The sequence below is a fragment of the Lycorma delicatula genome, chromosome 11, assembly GCF_047948215.1.
Source record: "Lycorma delicatula isolate Av1 chromosome 11, ASM4794821v1, whole genome shotgun sequence".
Lineage (NCBI taxonomy): Eukaryota > Metazoa > Arthropoda > Insecta > Hemiptera > Fulgoridae > Lycorma > Lycorma delicatula.
This window is the reverse complement of record NC_134465.1, coordinates 68,248,024-68,270,339: the sequence shown is the minus strand read 5'-3', so window position 1 is coordinate 68,270,339 and position 22,316 is coordinate 68,248,024. Positions and strand designations below refer to the sequence as shown.

The 22,316-nt window shown below is 27.2% G+C and overlaps 1 protein-coding gene across 1 annotated transcript; it reads left to right on the top strand.

Annotated features, from left to right (window-relative positions):
• The first annotated feature begins 9,312 nt into the window (after nucleotides 1–9,312).
• On the top strand, nucleotides 9,313–21,591 carry LOC142332214 (DNA topoisomerase 3-beta-like). The gene is made up of 3 exons (XM_075378506.1): nucleotides 9,313–9,480; nucleotides 11,556–11,698; nucleotides 16,878–21,591. The coding sequence occupies exons 1-3, from the start codon at nucleotides 9,390–9,392 to the stop codon at nucleotides 16,980–16,982; spliced, it is 339 nt and encodes a 112-aa protein (XP_075234621.1). The 5' UTR covers nucleotides 9,313–9,389; the 3' UTR covers nucleotides 16,983–21,591.
• Nucleotides 21,592–22,316: the final 725 nt, after the last annotated feature.

Here is a 22,316-nt window from a genome sequence, read left to right as displayed (position 1 = left end):
GCAATTTATTAAATCATCCTTCTGAAAGGAAATTAAAACATTATTAAATTTACTTAATTAGGAAACCTTTTTATTAACTCTACTAGCTTTGTAAAATGTGAATTATTGTTTATTTCTTTTTTATTTAAGTTTTAGTATCATTTTATTTTGTCATTTAAATGATAAAATCAGCAAAATTTGTGCGAGGCATTCTGAATGTATTTGTAATATATCTTGGAGATTGTTTTGATTTTTATAAAAGAAGTATCTCAGACATTTTGTGTTCATGAAAAAAATAGTTTTATTTTATTTATTTAAATGAGTGTTGCAGTGTGTCATTTTGTATAATAATGAATTGGGGAGAAAATGCTTACCATCTTATAATGAAGAATTTACTTTGTTTACTTCACAAGTTATATGTAGTAAATGTGTTTATATTATTTTGCATATTTGATCAAACATTTTAATGTAATTTTAATGATGGGATACTACATAATCCAATCTTTTCCATGCATATTTCTGTTCAGAATTATCAAAATTGTCCAGTTTACCTTCATTATTTCACGGATATTTGAAATTTGTTTAATGTCACATAAATCTGCTGCCATTTTTATTAAAAGAAATAAAACGTAACCTATATTGTTTTTTTTCTCCGTCGATTTCTCACCCCTTGGTGCCGGATTCACAACTAAGCATAAGCTCAGCTCCTAGGGGTGCCATCACCTCAAACAACCTCGGAAGGGCATAAGGCCCCGCCCAGGCCTTCGTCTTCCTTGCCTGCCATGCCTCAAATGAGGGAATCCCAAAGGGTTCTCCCCACCGGGACTCCAGTCTTAATGCCTCACCTCTAATGAGGAATCCTTAAGGATCCTCGTTAAAGGATCACTCACCAGTAGGCAGGGAGCCATGCAGCTGTCACTTCCCCGAAGTTGTCAAGGAACATTGCCATTCACACCGCCATTGGATTCAGTCAGGAGAGACGGAAAGCCTTCCCCAAGGTCTCTACTGGTTGAGACTACTGGATCGACAGTCTTCTGCCGCTGCCAAATCGACTTATTCCTCACCTTCTTTGTAGAACACCTGGAGATTAAGCAGTCCACATACTGTAACTCTTTCACAATATATATATTTAATTAATTACATGATTGCAAATATCATACTGAATTTACAATATAGGTTATGTATATCTAAGAAGATAGAAAACAGCTAATCATTATTTATTAAAAATAACAAAAATATTAGTTATTAAACACTAATATGTAATGAATGATTAGGAAATAAGCTACCAGGAAACACAAAAACGTTTTAGGGACTGATTTCAAATTTCCATATGCATTATTTAATTATTCATGGCATATAATACTGAAGAAATAAATATGGTCATGTTATCTGCTTTTATAATATTTTGTTAAAAATTTGTTTGCTAATATGTTCCAAATGTAAATAAATCATCAGAAATAAGGAACTATATAGTTCACATTTTTTTTTCAATGATTTTTTGAATTTTTTTTGTGCTGTGTTGTTTGTTTTATTGTATGATGTAACTTCTTGAGTTGTTGATCGTGAATTTAATTTTAAATTCTGTAGTATCTGACAGTGGTTTGAATAAATACTGAGAAACTGATGTTTATTTCAACTATGGTCCTTAGTAAAAAAAAATTGATAAATTGTTTTTGAGATCATTTTAAAGCTATTATTCTAACTTATGTGTTCATAAAAACTTATTACAGGACTGAAATAAAAGATTTTCTTTAAAAAAGAATTACTTGTAATTAAAATAAAATAGTTTAAGTCAAAACTATAAATATTTAATACTAAGATTTGGTAAACTGAAAATAGATTAAAATACAAATGTTTCTCTTTTATTATAGAGTATATTTTGCAAAAAAAAAAAAAAATTAGAACTAGGAAAAGGGTAGCTCATTGTCAAAGTTTAATACTCTCTATTTTATGGAAACATGATAATAATTTATATTACGTGTAATGTATATTGTGTATTTAATTACTAATGAGGAAAAGTAATTTTTTTTCTAATAACATTTCTGTAATTTAATTTTGCTTCTTAACATTTATTTTTCAGTATTTTATAATATAAACGTATGAGACGAAAAGCTTTATCATATAGGATATGGAATTTCTAATGAAAATAAAAATATGTCATTAATTTAAATGTGATTAAAAGGAAAATAGTTTTTTTTATTTTGCTTAAGCAAAGAATTTTATTGTAGAAGTTTGTCTTTCATTTTCATTTCACTACACTGTTACTTTGTGTTGTCTGTATAATCTGTGTACCATGTATGAGAAAGTAATAAAGTATGCACTTTTAAATACCTTAAAAACTCTTCATACCTTCTTATTTGATGTTATATTTGACAGTTGAGTTTGCAGAACTATTGTTCGCATGCGCGCATGTGTGTGTGTACAAGAAACATAATTTCCTTTTAATTTTAATCACTTTACTGCTTTTATTTCAATGTTACTAATTAGAACTTCTGTAGTGATTTCCATTTCATCAGATAAATTTATTTATCTTTAGATAAAAATTATTTAAATTTAAAAGAATTACAACTGAGTATTTTTTTCTAAATATCAGTTTTTATGGATTTGTAAAAACTGAACTCGTCTAATGTAGTTGTGATGATACAAAAGCATTCAGACATGTGTATAGCAATAAAAAAATGTAAGCTGAGTTAAAAATAATTTTTGAGTTATTCTACTGTTAATCCATCACATATATTTATATATATATGTTTTATAAAATATAAACCACCAAAACACAGTAATTAGGTAAGTTAATCTTACCACATTAATTTCCAATAACTGGTTTTCTCAGTATCCTGCATTTTTGGTTGGTATTGAATTCTATATTTATTACATTAAAAAATATTCTTTTAATGATTTGTCATTTTTTTCCAAAATTATTAATTTATATTGTGAAACTTTGAATGATATTATAAGTATATGTATAGTTTTGCTGTCCAGTACTGGAGTAATTTTGGAAAAAAATGACAAATCATTAAAAGAATATGTTTTAACATAATTAATAGAGAATGTAATACCAACTGAAGATATGGAATACTGCGAAAACCAGTTATTGGAAATTAATATAGTAAGTTAACTTATTTAATTACTGTGTTTTGTTGGTTTATATTTCATATAATATTAAATTTTATTAACACAATGACTAAAATGTTAATGAATTATTAACAGTTTGAACCATAATTGTTTTTTCTTTTTTCGATTAAGCCTCTATGGACCATGGACACATAGTCAAACAGAATTATTCTTTTTGTTCTTCCAGTATTTTCTCATTTTGCTACTTCGTTCTTGTTTTCTTTCTTCAGTTCATTTTATGCCTGGTCTTTTAGCTTTCTCTGGGAGTGTACTGTTATTTATAAGTTTTCTAAATTTATCTCAGTTTTACACTGTGTTTTCATTTATGTTTAATTTTTTAATGTCTTTTTCAACTTCCAAGAACCATGTGAGTTTAGTTTTTCTGCATTAAATTGAATAAAGATTTTTTTTGTAGGTCCTTATGAATCCATTCTGTACAAGTGTCCGTAAAATTATAACCTTTTTCTTATTTTGCTGTAGATTTTATTTATGTTTCTGTAAATTTCATTTTCACTTACGAGTTGATTCCGTTTTTAACGTTTTGCCTTATGGCACAAACTTGTTAAAACGGAATGATTGTTAGGATTCTTTTAACCATTTGGAAAATTTTTTTATCTGAAAATGTTTGGAGGCATTCGACTGAATATAGGGGTTTGGGTAAAGTGATTGTGTTGTAGTGTTTTAGTTTAGTGTTATAAGATACTGATTTTTTTAATTGTAAATGTTAACTTAAAGGTGAGATTCATTTTCTTGACTCCTTCTCTCATTGCTTTCTTTTTCTAAAACATTGAGGGTTATGATTACACCGAGGTATTTAAATTTTGGATTTGGCCATTTTCTTCCACAAAATGTATTAAAAAAGATTCAAACACCATTATAAAATGATTGCTTTTATAAATTTACTTATTAATTTTTATTTAATAACTTAAATATTTAGATATTAAATAATACAAACTTTAGTTTGTGTCCATTTTAAAATGTGGTTTATCTATCTGAATTTTTGTTATTTTTTATAACAATAGATAGTAGAGTGAACATGAGACCATGCATTAAAAACAAAAAGAAACCCAACCATCTAATTTTGTTTATAAAAAAACCTTGTAATTAAAAAAAAAAAATTATGAACTTAATATACAGCCATCTGAAACACATTTTACTGAAAGTTTGTTAAAAAATTAGGGTATTTAACTTGAAAGGATGAACTACACATGTTAATACAGTATTATTTTCTATTATAAATATTTATTACTTGTCATATATATTGAGACAGTTTCCATGTACCATATGACATGGGTTTATATAATATTTTAGTGATATGAATCTTTTTGGCATATCTCTGGAACTTTGTAAATTACTATCTCATTAAAATTGTCCAGACATCTTCCAGTTGTCAGCATTACAACTGTTCAATTGTGTAATAAATATATCATAGAATGCTGGCTAAGGTATTGTAAGTGTTCTATTTTCCATAGATAGTTTTAAATAAATCAAAACAATGTGCTGGGTATTTTCTTATGTTGGTTAATAGTAATTTATATTATGTGATATTTTCTTAATTTCATATTATGATGTGTTAACTATAAGCTTATTATAATGTTTATTCATGTTCTATGTTTATTAATTATTTGAAATAAACACATTTTGTTATATAACATATTTTGTTATACGTAAAAGTTGAATGAAATATTTTAAAATGTTTTTGAATTGCCCATAAAAGATGATAATGCAAGCTGAATGACTGTTGTAAGTATCAGGTTTTTTTTTTTACATTAGAAAATTTGTTCTTCAAATGATTATGATTTTGATTCTAAAAAATTAATTTCAGTTATGATCACTAATTTTCTTAGACCTATTTTATATCTTTATTTCTTTTGGGGTGGAATTTTACAACATTACATGAAACTTTGTTAGATCTTACCTTCTCAGAGAGTTTATGATTTTTCTATTAACAGTTTTATCTATCTTGATCAAGCCTTGGTTGTAAATATTAATGTATTTATTATGATCAATTAATATGTATTTGGTCTCTTTTTTTTTTACATTGTGAAGATGTGTTTGTGCATATATATATATATATATATATATATATATATATATATATATATATATATATACTGTAAATGAATAAATATTCAAGAGAGTTCATTGTACTTATCATTGGAGTTGTTTAGATCCTTAAATGGCTTTTAAGTTTTCTCAAAAGAAAATTATATGTCTTGCCTTTTTTTTTGTATATTTGTGTATCTCTATTTTCCCAAGAAACAAGAAGGCTTGGCCAGAATTTGAGTTCAAAACCTTCATGTTTAAAAAACTGACAACGTTATCATAATACCTTAGAGAACAACATAGAAGGTTATGAAAACGATAGTTTATTGCGTAACTTTTCTCTTCTACTGCATAAGTAAACATGGTACAAAATTCTGGAAAAAATTTGAGTAAATTATTATTTTACAGTTTTTTTTTATTATTGCTATTCTGTAGATCGCATTTAATGATAGTGTTATAGCTATCTTTAGAAAATGTTATTGTTGATCAGATTTTGTAATGTAGCTGGAATTATCTAATTCCAACCTATTGTCTAAATTGAATTTAAAATAAAATTTTTGATTATCTACATGTATAAGTGAAATAATCTGAAAAAAGTAATGTTCAATTATAACTCAAAAATCAATATTAATATGAAATTTTTTGAACAAGAACAAGGCAGTACAAATTATAATGAAATATATACAGAGGAAGGTCAATAACAGTTTAATGGATGGCAATGTATTTTGTATCATGAGAAAAATCAAATATCTTAAATATCATAGTGTCTGAAATATCAGATTTGAAACTGGAATCTCAGAATGAAAAGCAGAGATAGTATCACTTCACCATGGAATTTTGTTAATCTTATAGTTTCCTCTATTATTACTGATGGAAGAGATAAATAACTCATCATCTTATACGTCTAATCAATGATACCATTGTTTATGATACTTAGTCAAAAATGTTAATTTTAGTAGCATTAATTAGTAATTTTGAACTGATTTTTTATTTTTTTTATTTTTCTTCCAAATTAAACACAGAAATACAGCATTGAATGAACATCTGATATTGAAACGATTAGAAATTGTAAAAATTGAACAAAATTGGGGCTTTGTGTATGAAATGATTGTTTCAAATGAATTTAATGTAATATATGCAATATAGCATGTAATTTATTTGTTTGTTATTTTATTATTATTATTATTATTATTATTAATTTTAGCTTTATTATTTTGTTGTTGAAATGATTTTTCTTTGTGTGGCTATATCTTTTTAATTTTGGTAAATAGATTTGTATGGATGTGTTTACAACAAGAAAATATGCTTGTCAAACATTTATTTTTTAAAAACAAATAATCATTTAAAAATTTTTTTGATCTTGCTCAAAATAGTACACCATTTTTTTATTATCCTATTTATTAATGACACCACTGTTTATGTATTTTTTACTTAACAGGATTGTGCATTAATAGTTCAAAAAATCATCTATTGGATGTATTATAAACATCTTAACTGTAAATATATATAGAACTATTATAATGTGCTTCTAGGTAGTAGATAAACAGTAGAATACTGCTGCTAATCATATGTGCTAACACTCCCATTACTGATAAAAGCGGTATATTTATTTCTCATAGTATACAATTTTTGTGTGCATTTTTAGACAATTCCATTTTCTTAGAATTAGATTGATTTTGTTTACAGCATAATTGAACCACAGTATTTCATTTAAAATCTTATTTCAACTACTAAAGTTGGCATCATTGTTAAATATTTATTATGCCTATGTTTAATTCCTAACAAAATATAAGTTAAACTCAAGGGGGCTACTTGAAAACGTCAGATGAATTTCCAAGATACAAAAATTGACTAACAAATCTTTGTTTGGTACTGGTAAATTGATTTTTGATAAATTTTTAATTTGCATGTACTTCAGATTTGGAATATTTGCCTTTGACTTTTAATAGCATTATTCACTTATTAAATCAGAGAGACACAATTGTTTATTTTTTGTATGCACAGCATAATAATCTGTATAAAAAGTCATTAATATGTTTCAGTTTTTTAAATTTGTTTGAATCAATTTATAGAAAATTAAATTGAAAGATTTCCTCTTGCAGAAACAATATTATTCTATTTATGACTATTCAAATAATATACTAATTAGATAAAGCTGAATTTTTTTTGCATACTTCAATTAACATATATTTAAATATGTAGTGACATCTTATTGTAGATTTGATCTGCACATTCGCATCAATGTTATTATTAATGTATGTGTGTGTATGTGTGTATTTATAAAGTGGTTCTACAATCACTTCTTTTTATTTATAATTTTCTATTTTGCAATGCTGCTCTCACCAAGGTTTCCCTTGATTAAGGATTCTATTTCCAAGCAAATGCAGTTACTGTTTGTTATCCATGTAACTGCATATCTACCGCTCCTGATGTAACATTTATGATGTTACGACTTGAATAAACATTGTTTTTAAAGAAACAATGTAATATATTGTCTTATAAAGTGCATTTTCAATTTCCTATAATTTAGATATACAATAATAGATAGACTTTGTTTATATTAAAAAAAAACTACATAGTTAAATTTTAAAATGTGAAATTACAGTATTCAGTAGTTGATATATGTTGATTGTAACTGGGTTTTAACTATTAATGTAGCTTTTTAATAATTTTTCAACTGAAAAAAAAAAAACTATATATATATATATATATATATATATATATAATATTTATATATATAAAATTTATTAAATGGTAACACATGATAACTGACTAATTGGGGGTAGTGTTCCATAAGTTGGTTGATAAATACCATCTATTACTGTAGATGCTTTTTATTATAATAATGTCTTCTACAACAGCTGATCTCAAGTTCAATTCCTAGCAAGGATCTGGATTTTTTCACGTATAATTTCAATTTCCTAATTAAAATATATTCACAAACATATACAAGGTCGTAATAATAAGAAATAAGAATAATGTGTTTTTCTTTTTCTTGATTATCCTTATTTAGTATCCTACGGTATGTAAATAACTTTTTATTTTATGTTCTAAGGTCCATAAAAAAAATCCGCAATTATTTAGAAATTTGATGCGCATTCAAAAGTCAATGATCTTGGCATATGTTTATGGTCACTGGGTTATTTATCAATAAACAAGAAAAAAGTGTTGCTCAACAATAGTTTTTAAATTTTACAATCTTGTTATAATCAATTTTTTTTTTTTAACTTTTTGTTGTCTTTTAAAGATTTTAAAATGAAAAATGAAAAAATTGTTTATTCCCATAGTTAGTTAAGTGAGTTTAGTAAAGTTTAGGTCAAGATTAAAGTTGAGGTTAGGTAACTAATGATTCTGTGTACTGAATTTCAACATAATCTAATTCTCACTAACCTAAAATATTAAATAAATCTCTAATTAACCTAAGTATTAAATTGGCTGATTTAAAATGTAAATACAAGAGAATATTGATACAAGTTCAAAACATTATCCTTACCGCTAAGGGAGTATGTAATTTTTTGATTTTACTCTTAAAATTTTTATAAGTAAAAAACTACAATAAAGTGACTACACTTTTTTTTGTATGTTTACAACCGATGTGTTGAACACAATATATGCCTTTTGAATGCATGTTATCTTTCTAAGTAATTACCAAAAACTTATTTAATCTGATGTTATGGAATAATATGTTGAAACTTTTTATTATTTTATTATTATAATTGTGTAATTAAGGATATATTTTTTTATAAGTACTGTAGTATAATTATGGCTGATGTATAAATATGTAATATTGAGAAATTGAATATGTTTATTTTTATCTGTATTTGTAACATCTTGTTTACATAAAATAATAAAAATATTATGTAAATTGTATGATAATTTATTATTATAATTATTAATTGTAAAATAAAATAAATATTTTGTACAGTTATTGGTTTTTATTATTTTTATAATTTTGAAAAAAAAGTTGTAACTCACAATTAAATTTTAAAATATAAGGAACTGTGCTTCCAAATATCTTTTTGGACTTCTTGTGCAGATTTATTATTAACAGCATTGCCAATGAGTTGCCTTAGGTTTATAATTATACTCGTACATTACAGGTTAAATACAATTTTATGCTCATGGATGTATGTAAAGTTTGTATCAGTTTTAAAAACATTTGATCATAAACTTACTTCCGAACGTAAAACATACTTGGATTTTTAATTTTGTTAGCTAGGTAATATTGTGTACTTATAATTTATTTCAACATGAAAACTGCTTTGATGGTTGCCGAAAAACCATCTCTGGCTGCTTCCTTAGCAAATATATTAAGTAACGGCAGGAATACATCAAAGAAAGGTAATCTATATTAGTTGAAGTTAAGCGTAGTTTTGTTCTATTGATATGTTTTTCTTACTGGTCCCTTATTCTGCTTAGTAGGGTCATGTTCATCTTCTGGCTGTTCGTTTTTTTTGTCAAGTTTTAATTTTGCATTCTGTAATTGCGTGTGTAGTACCACCCGCACTGGCCTGAACCAGTTTAATGAATTTGATATTATCTTTATAACCGAAACATTTCGGATAGAATTTGTACGCTCACAAGTTTTTAATTAATCTTTCCTCAGGGTTTATCTTATTACATGTTTGTTACCATAGAATGTACCTGTTAATGAAAATTATTATTTGTATTGCCAGTTTTTGTTGTTAGTTTGACCTTGGAATTTTTTATTGTCAGAATAGAGTTGAGAAAAAGAGTTAATGTATACAATTATAATAAACTTTTAAGGGAATCTGGTATCCAATCTGTGTCCTTTCCACTATTGAATATTTCCATAGTTCTGTGAATTTTCCTGCAACAATAGAAAAATTGTCATGAATAAAAATAAACCTTTCATATTAACAGAAAATTTCTTGATTAGGGTATGTCCATAAAATGTTTTAATATTCATTTATCCACATTATACATACAGTGAATAAAAATATTAAGTTATACACCTATACAAAATAATAATTTAGTCAAAATTTTATCCTTTACTGTTTATATTGTATCTAAACAAACTTTGATGGTTATATTCTTTTGACATTAAAAAAAATCTGTAAATAAATAAGTATAAACAAATTTTTTTATAACATAAAATTAATGGATGACTTCCATTTTTTGTTATGTGATTCTTCAATTTGTGTTTATTATTTATCATCAATATGTTTGAAGTTTTTTGTTAGTCAAAGTATATCAGCTGAATTAGAAATTTGTTGGTTTGGAAAACTAAACCTAAGGGTGTCAGTAAAAATGAAGTAATTTTGCGCAGTATTCTAAGGGTTTGGTAAAAGTCTAGTATTATTGTGTAGTATTCACATCTTAAAACTTCTTAATACACAGATATTTTTAAAAATATCTGAATTTTATTAAAATACTATTTTGAAGTAACTGGTTTAGAGAAAATTATGTACTATTCCAGCAGAAAAACCTTTCTGCTGGTGAGATGTAACCTCCGGGAGATATAACCTTACATCTCGCAAACATCTGGTTACTATGAAACGTTGTCCAAGCTGTGTGTAGTAGAAATTATTGTTTGATTTTATGTACTGAATTTTGTCTATTCATTCAGTTAAAATCCACTTTTTTAAATTTCAATTAGTCATAAGATTTATTGTCTTCAGTTTAATTATTGTTCTAAATAAAATTCTCAGGGAGAAGATGCTTAATTTTTATAGGATTACAAGATTTTAACTCATATGATTTAAATAATATTTTTTTTTGGCTGATAACCTAATAATTTAGTACAAATTTGTTGTTAATTGTGAAAATGTTTAGCATACCATTTTGGACATCTGGTTGCTACTCTAATAGAATTGTTACTTTGTGTACTGATTTTTCTTCAATTGCTGATGATCTTATTTATAGGAAATATGCTTTATCTGGAAGTTAATAATGATGAATAGTAGGCATGTCAAATTGAAATTTGTTTGAATACCCCTCTCATAACTTTGTAATCATCATTATATTTTAAAACATCCTAATTACAAAATTACCTTGTACTGGATCTCCTGGACTAGACCAGTTTTTTTGTGTTGACTAAACTGCACAAATTGAGCTTTAAGAAAGTAGCATTATATTAATAATTTTGTCAGTATTATTTTATCATCTGAATTTTGAAGCTTTTGCTTGGTAATGTAGAATTGAACTTATATAATGTATATGAATAAATCCCAATCCTGATCAGGGTCAAATGAGTTGGGGTTTCTTGATAAAAAGTTAGTTATTACAATTCCATCATGATGATAAGGGATTTGCAGTGTTTTGAAATTTCTTGTCTTTTCTGTAGCTAAATTACTATTAATTATTTTAGAGGCATAGTAGATTAATCAGTGATTCTATTGTACATTTATTGTATATTTCTTTGTTGCATTTTTATATTTATTTTTATGTTGAAGGAAATAATGGTGCATGTTCTGTTCATGAATGGAATGGTCAGTTTAAAAATGAGATGGTCAATTTCAAAATGATATCAGTTTGTGGTCATGTTATGAGTTTAGATTTTATTGGAAAATATAATAATTGGGACAGAGTTGATCCTGTAAGTATTTATTTTTATTTGTATTTAATGTTAATTAAATTGATGTAGTATTTTTTATTTCTGTTGATTACTTGTTTTCTTATTTTAATAATTTAATTTTATTTTTAATGCTATTCAAACAGGAAAAATTTTGTTTCTACATTAACAACAGTTGATAAAAATAACCTTTGAGCATTCTGTTAAAAATCCTAGTCAATATTTTGACATAAACTCTTGAGTTAGCAGGCACATAATTCTGCTGAGTCCCCTTGGCTATATTGGTATAGCCCAGGTAAAAGAGTCCCAAGACTGTTTTACCTGTGTGATTTCCACTTTGATCTCTGAAGACCTACTCTCCACTTTGAATCTTGCAATTTACCTTGGACATACTGGTATGATTTCATTTGCTTCATTATTATTAGGCAGCTGATCATTCATTAGAGTAGTTTATGTGTTCTTTGTTGAAGGCTGCACTATACTGAGTCGAGAGAGCGGGCAGAAGAATATCTTTCACTTGTGTTATAATAACCTATCTACAACTCCCTATGGATCTTCACTTCTGTGCTCCTTGACAACAGACCGTGTTTAGAAGAACTGTACTAATAAAATAATCACTTATCTCTTTGATACTGGGCAGTTGGTAAGACTGGGTTTGAGTGCTATGTTTTAGCCAATTCACCTTCTATTTCTTGCAGTCGATTTCTGAGTCCATTATGCTTCTTGATCTGAACTTTTGGCCTGCTTTTCTGTACTCTGAATTATAGCCAAAGAAACTTTCTCTGCTAGGTCTTCAATTTTTTGCTTATCTAGGCTCTGACCTAATATTGTAGCAAAAGAATGTAATTGTTCGGTTAGTATGCTCTTCTGTGCAGGAAGTGAACAAAACGCGTTCTGTAAACTTAGGGACGTTAACTCTACCTCTATAGATCTCACAGAGTCCATCATTTAATTCAAAAACTGTCAGATGGCGATTATTTATGCAACTATCAACTACTAACTAATTTGAAACTCTACCAGGGAGATCTTCAGCGATAACAGTGTTAATACGATCGGATTGCTTCTTTCCAAAGCTCATCCATCACAGTTTGAAAAGCCATCCCCCAGGCTGAAGAAAATAAGACAAATGAGGAAGAAAGTAAAAGTGATGTCAGTTGTTTTTATTGACCATCCACGAAGTTGTGCGTCACAAATGCTCACCAGAAGACAAAACTGTCAACACTTATTTTCATCCTTCATTTGGAGCATCCTTTTCATGAGGCAGTTTGGAGAACAGATCTCTGGGAATCATGCTAGAAGTAAATACATCACAATAATACACCTGCTCATTCATATCTAATCCAGGATTTTTGTGCAGACATGTAATTCTTTAGATTTTTTAGGCTTCTTGTCGTTTCTGGTTATCCTCCAAGCTAAAGAGGTCTCTGAAAGGGTGGTAATTTTACAGCAAGGATGATATAATGATAAGCACATCAACAGAGCTCGTAGCCATTCCCAAAGAGGACTATAAAAAATGTTTTCAACAGTGAAAGAACCGCTGGGTTAAGTATATGGAGTCTTAACAAAATACTTCAAAGGAGATTAGGAATGGAAGCATGAACTGTTTTACACATAAACTATTTCTTTTCTAAGGCCTATGATGAGATACTTTTTGTGTAAAACAGTTCATGCTTCCATTCCTAATCTCCTTTGAAGTATTTTGTTAAGACTCCATATACTTAACCCAGCGGTTCTGACCCATATAGATTCTAGAATTAGTGTATAAAAAAAATGAGCCCACAGTTGTACTAAGTAAGAAAATATATAGATGATAATTGCAATACTAGTTTGATTTACTTTTTTTTTATGTAGTTCCAATTGTACTCATTGATTTATTTAAGTGACATGAATATAATAAATGAAGATGATTTTGTTACATGTACGAGGGCGGTTCGGAAAATAACCTCCGTTTGGCTACAATTAAAACACTGAATAAATAAAGCTTTTTTATTATATACAACTTAATACTACAGCTTTTAACTATTTAGAAAAATAGTCACCATTTAAATTCAAGCATCTGTCATAGTGTTTCACTAATTTACAAATACCTTCTTCATATAATTCAGTCACCTGGCACCAGGTGACCATACATACCAGTACCTGTATACATACATACCCGTCACCTGGGTACTAGCTAACCTTTCACAGCATTTTAAAGTTTGTCTTCATCATCAAAGTGCTGCTGTGCAAGCCATTTCTACTGTGAAACATTGAAGAAACTTAGGTAAGTCATCCAGAACAGATGATGCGGTATGCTGTGATCCAGTGTTGTTGCATAACAACATTCGTCTGCACAGTACTCTAAGAACTGAAAAACTTCTGAATCAATTCCAATGGGACGTTTTTGATTATCCTCCTTACAGCCCGGAATTGGCACTGAGTGATTTTCATCTCTTTACTTATGTGAAGAAATGGCTTGCGTTGCAGCACTTTGATGACAAAGACAAACTTTAAAATGCCACGAAAGGTTGGATAGGAATCCAGGCAGCTGAGATTTATGAAGAAGAGGTATTTGTAAATTACAGAAACGTTATGACAAATGCTTGAATTTAAATGGTGATTATGTTTAAAAATAGATTAAAGTTGTTTAACTATGTTTAAAATAGTTTTAAGTTGTATATAATAAAATATTTTTATTTATGCAGGTTTTTTATTTATAGTGAAATGGAGGATACTTTCCAAATGGCCCTCGTAGTTCATCATTTTTTAATGCATTACAAATTTGTATATCTATAGTTATCAGCCCAGAGGGTAGGATTAATATACATACATTACTACTTTCAATTTCTATATAAAGCATAGGAAGCATTAGAGATGCATAAAAGTTATGGTGTAATGGCTAGCTCCTTTTTCCTTAGAAACATATACTCGTATTACTGAATGATTAATAGTATATTAATCAGATGACTGTACCATATAAATTTAATTTTAATAAATCATGTTCTGAACATCAGTCAAAGTCAATTATGTTAATAAAAAATAGACATGGAAGGAAGAATGTAGCAAAAGCTCAAAAATTCCAATGAAGATGCTTTTTCTGTTGTGCCTTCTATCCTGTGTTTAATATTACTTTCACCAAAGCTTTTTTTTGCAACATGTCATAAGAGGCTTACAGTAGTATTTTACACTGTTATTTTTGTTATTAGCATCATCATTTTCCCAAAAGAAATCTTAACCTTTTTTTGTTTACTACCTTTGTTAGTCTATTTACTGCACTTTCCGAGAAGGTAATATGCTGAAACTTATCACAGCTTCCAGTTCTTCTACTGTTTATTCTTACAGGTGCACTCTTAAATTCTTCTTCTTGTATGGTTTTATTTTATTTTCTCTTTTACTCTGATCATTTTGTCTTGTTTGTTACGGAATCTTACATAATTCTTCTGAATTCTCCTTCCACATAACAATCATACATTTTATATTTGATGTTATATCTCCTTTTCTACCTGTCATGCGATTCCTTTTTTTTATTTACTTTCTTTAATTTTCTTTCTCTAACTAAAATTTTACTTAACTCCTTTGTCCTTTTATAAATCTTTCAGCGTTAATATTTTTTTCTATAGTCTGCTTCATATATTTCACTGATTCAACTCTCTTTGATTTTCTGTGTTCTTCTTCTTATTTCATTATGCAATCTCTTATAAATCTTTCTGTATTTGTTACTTAATTTTTCTGTTTTTTTCTTCCGTCTTAGTTGCACATATAGTTGGCATGGAGAAGTAATTCTACTCATGTAGGACCAAAAAATAATTAAAAATTGGATGCATTACAGTAAAACTCTTTGCAGTTGTACAATTACTTTAGAATGAGGTTGTAGTTAGTATCATGTTAAAATTGTATAGAAATTAAAAGTGTTTATACATTAATATAATTGAATATATATATATATATATATATATATATATATATATATATATATATATATATATATATGTGATTACAGATAACTTAATCCATTGAACAGCAATAAAAACATAAACATATGTAAAAGTTTTAAACTACTTACTTTCACATAATAAAATTAAATTTGAAAATTAAGCTTTTATAGGATTATTGCTAATGCAACAATAATACGTAGTTCCTTTTTCATTGGAGTTACCAGTGTCACAATTGTTAGTATTCCCATCTTGAAAAGATTAAAATGGATTTTATTACTGTTTATTTAATGTTGCTTTTCCTCAAATTTTGTGTGTCTATAAATTTCAAATTACTTAAGTATATTGAGATATTCATTTTTATATTCTCTGTGTAAAATAACTTTTGTATAGGCTGTTTGAAGAGTCAATCTCAGGCTGTTATATAAATAGGTTTTGTGAAGTTAAATATTCTCATAATTCATTTTCCTCATTACTTCTTTTTTCTTATTTTTTTTTTCCTTCTTCCTCGTATGAGTGCCATAGGAATTGATTTAACTCTCACCCTGATTCCATCTGTGGCATTCTGGAATGCAACTACTTTTTTATTGGGCTCACAGTGGGTTGATGACTCTTCTTATTCCTGTAGGTTTTTCAACAGCTCTGATTCCTATTTCGGGGTAACACAAAAAGCCAAACTAGAGCTGAGGTGCCCATTGGGTACCTTTCCTTATAAAATCCAATACTACGTTGATAGATGTACATGTTTACCCACAGTTCCAAAAATCATAAAATAATCAACCTTTATTTATCTCTTTACAGAAACCGGACATATAAATATAAAGAGAGTAGTAACCAAGTACAACATGCAAATTTTATTTATAGCAAAAGATTTCAACATAATTAAACAATTTCATATTTAGAAATGCATTAATTTGAGAAAAGCAACATATTAATTGAATAAAGGCAATTTAAATATATCATATGTTGCATACCCAAAAGGTTTCCTAACTTTTTTTAAGATGGAGCAATTAGCGTCAGTGCATCTAGTTCAGTAAAACTAATGAAGAGGAGCTGCATAATTAGCTTTGAAAGTTCATCAGTTTCTTCCATATAATCCTTGTAATTTAAAAGCAAAATCTTCAGCCTGATTTTTAATTATAGTTTGTTCAATAAACTGTATTTGGTTTGAGAAATAGATTGTTGTAGCTAAAAGTTGTTACTGCAAAAATTTTTATTTTTTTAAATTTAGTTTTCAGTTATTTTTATGAAACGCATCAGATTTGTAACTTTCTTTAACCATCTTTTTACAGATATGTTACAATTCCACGTCGACCACGAGTACCAAGCTGGTCAAGTGCACCGACTCCGACACTGCTAGAAGATCCATTAAGCCCAAAAGCAGAACCAGTTTATGATAATTTAGGTCCAAGAACGACAGCTGATGGATCAAGCGTTCTATCGCTAAATAAAAGCTTACCTCTTGATAATACTCCCCGTTCAAGAGCTTCACATTGTCATACGCTTCCAGCACCACGTAAAACATCATTACCACCACATTTTACACATCTTGATGCACCAAGAATAAACAGAACTGCACCAGAAAGTGCTAGTACGACTGTCGTGAAGCGTTCTGGTTCAGCAGAAGGTTTTAGTTCATTACAGCGTCCTAAAGTACCTTCAAAACCGAAAAAGAATGGTCCTCTTTATGAAGACGAAGGTGAAGACGGGACAGAAGTCTGAGTGTTGCTAAATTTAATGTACATGCAGTGGTTCAGTGATGTTTTCCTATTACAGACGTCTTTCATCACTGTATAATGATTGTTATCTATGGTGCAGTGTAGGTAAACATTTTCAAAAACCTAATTGTGTATACTGCTTCAGTTTTGCTTGATGCTGATAATGTATGATGTATTTCTATGATTTAAAAAAAATAATATATCTATTAATTAAGTAAAAAGTGATATAGACAAATAAATGAATATAGAATTTATGCAAATCTTGCCGCTGTGTAAATGTAAATAATTTTATTCATCAATTTCTGCTGATGAGAAATCAGTTTTTAAATTTTACAGTTAATAAAATTTTATTGTTTTTTTAAATTATTTTTAGTACATTTTCTGAATATGTTGTTATAATTAATTTTTTTTTTAATTTGTAATTTTAGTAAATGTAATATTCTGACAATAACATACATAATCTTTCCTTATTTAAGTGTGACATACTGTTACTAAGTATTATGTATTGAAAATAATAAAAGTGGCAGCTTTTTTTTTAATAATTAGATTTTACACATTTAATTGTTTAAAAAAAAAACTTTTCCTAAGGAATTTTACAGAATAAGATACATTTGGATAAGACAAAAAAATTATCTTACAGTTTTCATTAATTTTGTAAAACAATTTTTTGTTGAGACTTTTTTACCTATTTTTAAGGCTATTCTAATCTGGTCTGACTCTTGAGTTCAGGTCAGAGGTATACTTCTGACCTGATATTAATAACATCTCTGTTGAGATGTTATCTTTCCAGAAATGGATGGATAGTAGAGATATAAAAGAAATAAATATCCATTAATACACATCAGATAAATATTATATTTTGCCTATAAGATTAATTCGATTTCTTGGTACCTGAGGTAGATAAACTAAAAAAGAAAACAACAAGTCAAAAAACTCAGAAAAATGCAAAACATTTTACCATATTGCATAAGTTTCTAATCTTGTTGTCCAAAAAGCTTTTTATTGCACATAAACTACGTATTATTTATCAATTCCTTTTATGACGTTATTTTGTAGTTAAAATAAAAATTATTCTCTTAAATTATGTTTATTCAACTTCTTATAAGAAGAGAATGAAAAGAATCAGAAGTCAGGGTTTTAAAAGAAACTGCTCTCATTTTTTCAGAATGTTCTAAAGAAAGGAGATTTTTGTACTGTTATGCAAAAACTTAATGGTATAAAGCAAAAAAGAATCCCTTAAACATGTTCACATCATAATTTACATTATTTTATTTATTCCTCTTACAGGATGCTATTGGAATGTCTTTTTAAAAAACTTTTCTGATAAAAGTGATAAAAGTGTAAGTTAAAATCAAGTGAAACTTAATGAAAACTTCTACACAAAGAATTTGGTTTTTAAAGGTTACTTTGTAATTATGACTTTAAAAAAAAATCAAATCATAGATTTTATTTATTTTATTATACAGGATGATTATAATCTATTCAGCACATTTTTGGTGTCAATAAAAAAATAAAAAGCAATATACATACTTGTATATTTTATTATTAAACAGGGATTTCAAACAGTTTTGTTTTGACAATACTTATTTGTTTAACACTTATTAACAACTTTTTGTGGCGTGTAAAATTAAATATTCGATTTGACAAACCCTCAAAGAAAGAATCTAATTACATATAATTGTGGGATTGAGGTGACCAGGTCCATCACAGCCAATCCAACGTTGAGAAAGTTGTTCATTTAGGTTTGTAATTGTACATGTAAACTCCATTGTGGTGGTGCACCATCTTTTGGAAGAACATCATTGGGTTGCCGATGTTCAATTGTAATACTGCATACTCCTATAACGTGTCTTGATAACTAGTGCTAGTAACCGCTGACTTGCCAAAGATGAATGGTAAATGATAATGGTTTGATCACTTCATAAGGAGTCAATGCACAGCAAATGTTATTCTTCAGACTATCACATTGTGTTTGTAAAACAGCATGAGGGTTTTTGCTCATGCCATTAACATGACTAAAAACATGGAAAGTAGCTTTGTCAAAGAAGATTACCTTTTCTAAAAATGCATATCTTGGTTGACTTTATCAAAAATGTCCACAACTTGGTTTATAGACAACTTCAATTGCATGTACCAACTAAATTTTGTAAGCATGAAGTTTTAGGCCATGTTTAGAACCTTCACAATTGTTAATTGCAGTATTCCCAATTCTAAACTTGCATGATATGTCGATTTACCCAGGCTTCTCTGAAAAGTTTCTCTTACTTAATTTACAACTTCTTCAGACACAGGTCTGGTGTACTACATTTCCTGTATCCTTAAAACAACATTACTTCATATCAACATTTAACAGTTATTATTAGGAGGATCATGGCATACTCTAAATAAAAATGTCTATGAACAGATGCTTTCGTGAAACCAAAGTATGCACATTGCTTTCTCCTGTGTGGTAGCCAATACTCAACTGATGATCCCCCTAACATTACATCATTCCGGCATGCTCATTTGAGGTCATCAGTAATTCTAGTACCTTCACTATTGTTGGAAAAACTCAATGCATCATTATACATTGCTTTGTTCATTTTTTATTAACCCCTAAAATGCGCCGAATAATTTATGTTCATTCTGTATTATAAGAACAAATAGTTGTTATTTTAAAAATTATTATTTATTGTTAATAATTTTTACGAATTTGTATTATAACATACAGAAGATTATCAGTAACCTGAAAAAAAGGTAGTTCATGTAAAAGAAAAGTTCAAAATATAGAAAGGAATTATGAATTAGGTTAGGTATGTTTTGTTATTATTGATGTTAATGTATTTAAAATACATAAATTTATAAATAAATTAAAGAAAATATAAAAGTATAATTAATCAAAGTTGTTTAACCTTTGTCTGCAAAATTTTATAATTAGCCTGTTTAATCTGGGATTATAAAACTGGATATAAATTAAATAATAGCCTTCATGACTGGTGGTGCAACAAGTAAAACATATTAAAAGACTTCATTTTGTTTTTAATATATAATACAATTTTTTAAATTGAGTTTACATAATTTTAATTTTTCATTTATTTAATGTTTATTTTTGACCTTCATTTTCCTATTTAACAGTGTAAAATTGTCTGCTTGTGTACATTAATTCAAAGTAAATTTTTTACCAAAATTAAAAGAAAAATATTTAAAAAATGTTCATGTCTCTTGCATGTATTAATATTTGTTCAAAAACAATCATGATTGAATGGAAAATAGTTATATCTAACTAATTTACTCAAACATGTCTCAGTTGAAGGTTGATTTTATAATTTTGACAGATAAGAAAATGTTTTTTCATGATAGTACACAATCATTCTCTACTTCTCTATAGACACCACATAAATGGGAAATTTTTGGTTTTTTTGTTTACCTAACTTTTGGTGTTATGATTTAATGATGTAAATGAAGAGATTTATTTAAAGGATACTAATTTCATCCCTCACTTCATAGTATTCTTGACCAGTGTTTGGTATTTTAGCTGCTTCATTCATTTGTTTTCATGAGTGATTTTCTTACGTCTGCCAAATTAAAATATAAATTAGCTTTCTTTTTGGAATACTATCATAATCAAACTAAAATACTTAAATGTATTTTGAACATTAAAATACCAGGTAACTGGCAATTTACTGTAATTAAATTAATTATTTATTAGTTTACTTTGGCAGTTCTTTATCATAACAGGAAATTGTGTACAATATTTCTACATTTATTTTGTTTATAATTATTATTTGTAATTTTAAAAAATGGTAAAAATTTATGTGAATTATGTAAAAATATCTTGTTAATTTTTTTATAATTTCACTTATATTTATATTTTAAAAAAAATACAATTAATTATTACATTGAGTTGCAATTTCTTCTCAGAAAATTTAGCATGTTGTAACTTTTGTGTTCATTAATTATCCTGCATTGATTGGCCAATAGAATCAGCCAATAGAATGGCTGATTTTCATTATTTCACTAAAACAATTTGCCTCATGACAAAGACAAGCAATATGTTGTCATATTTGTAAATCTCACATAACACATTAAATATTTTAGTTTTGAATGGGAAGTTCATTGGTGACAAGAAAAAATTAGTTTTAATTGTTAAAACTGCATTTTAATGAATATTTTTACTGAATATTAACTACAGTGACTTTTGTTAATGTGTGAAAAATCTAGTGTTTTTTTAATGATTATTTCTTCAAAAGTTATTTATTTATGTTATTTATGACGTGTTAATTTGCAATAAAATATTTTATTGGTTTGACTTCAGTCTTTTGAGGTTTGAGGTATTGATTCAGTTGTACCTTCTAACATTTTTTTAGATTAAATTTTATATTACTTGATTTAATTTTCACATCATATAATTCAAAATAACAACAATCAAATCAAGTATAAGTCTTTTATTTTCAAATTTGACTAATATGCTGTTTGTAAGAGATTTTTAAGTGATTTTTAACTTTAACAGTTGCAATAATAAATTTATGTGGTGACACAAAACTATACAAAAAAAATACATTGAATTTTGCTGAAAATTTCTTTTAACTAACATTGGTTATTTTGTATATTAACAAAAATCAGGAATATTATATATATATATATATATATATATATATATATATATATATATATATATAAAATCATTTCTAAGCTAATTTATTTCATTATTATTTTTATAATATTGATTTAAATGTCATATTGTGCCTGTTAAAATGTAGATATCTGAAACAAACTTTTGTTTTTAGAATCAAATTGAAAAGTTTTAACAAGGAGATATAAAAAAGTAAGATATATATCTTAATGGTAATTTACCAAAAATGTCAGAATATTGAGCACATAAAAATTAAATTTATTTAATATATTACTGTGGAACACCAATTATCTGAACTGATATTTGCAATCCCAATCTGGACTAATCAGAAGTTCAGATAATTTAAAAAAGCTTATCATATATACTAGACATCATTCTAATGTTTTATAGTTATTGCATTT

Bases quoted from the DNA above. Each gene is read 5' to 3' on its own strand.
- LOC142332214 (XM_075378506.1), top strand. From the start codon at position 9,390: ATGAAAACTGCTTTGATGGTTGCCGAAAAACCATCTCTGGCTGCTTCC. The intron at 9,481-11,555 runs GTAATCTATATT...TTTATGTTGAAG, and splicing joins CAGGAATACATCAAAGAAAG to GAAATAATGGTGCATGTTCT. The intron at 11,699-16,877 runs GTAAGTATTTAT...ATCTTTTTACAG, and splicing joins ATTGGGACAGAGTTGATCCT to ATATGTTACAATTCCACGTC.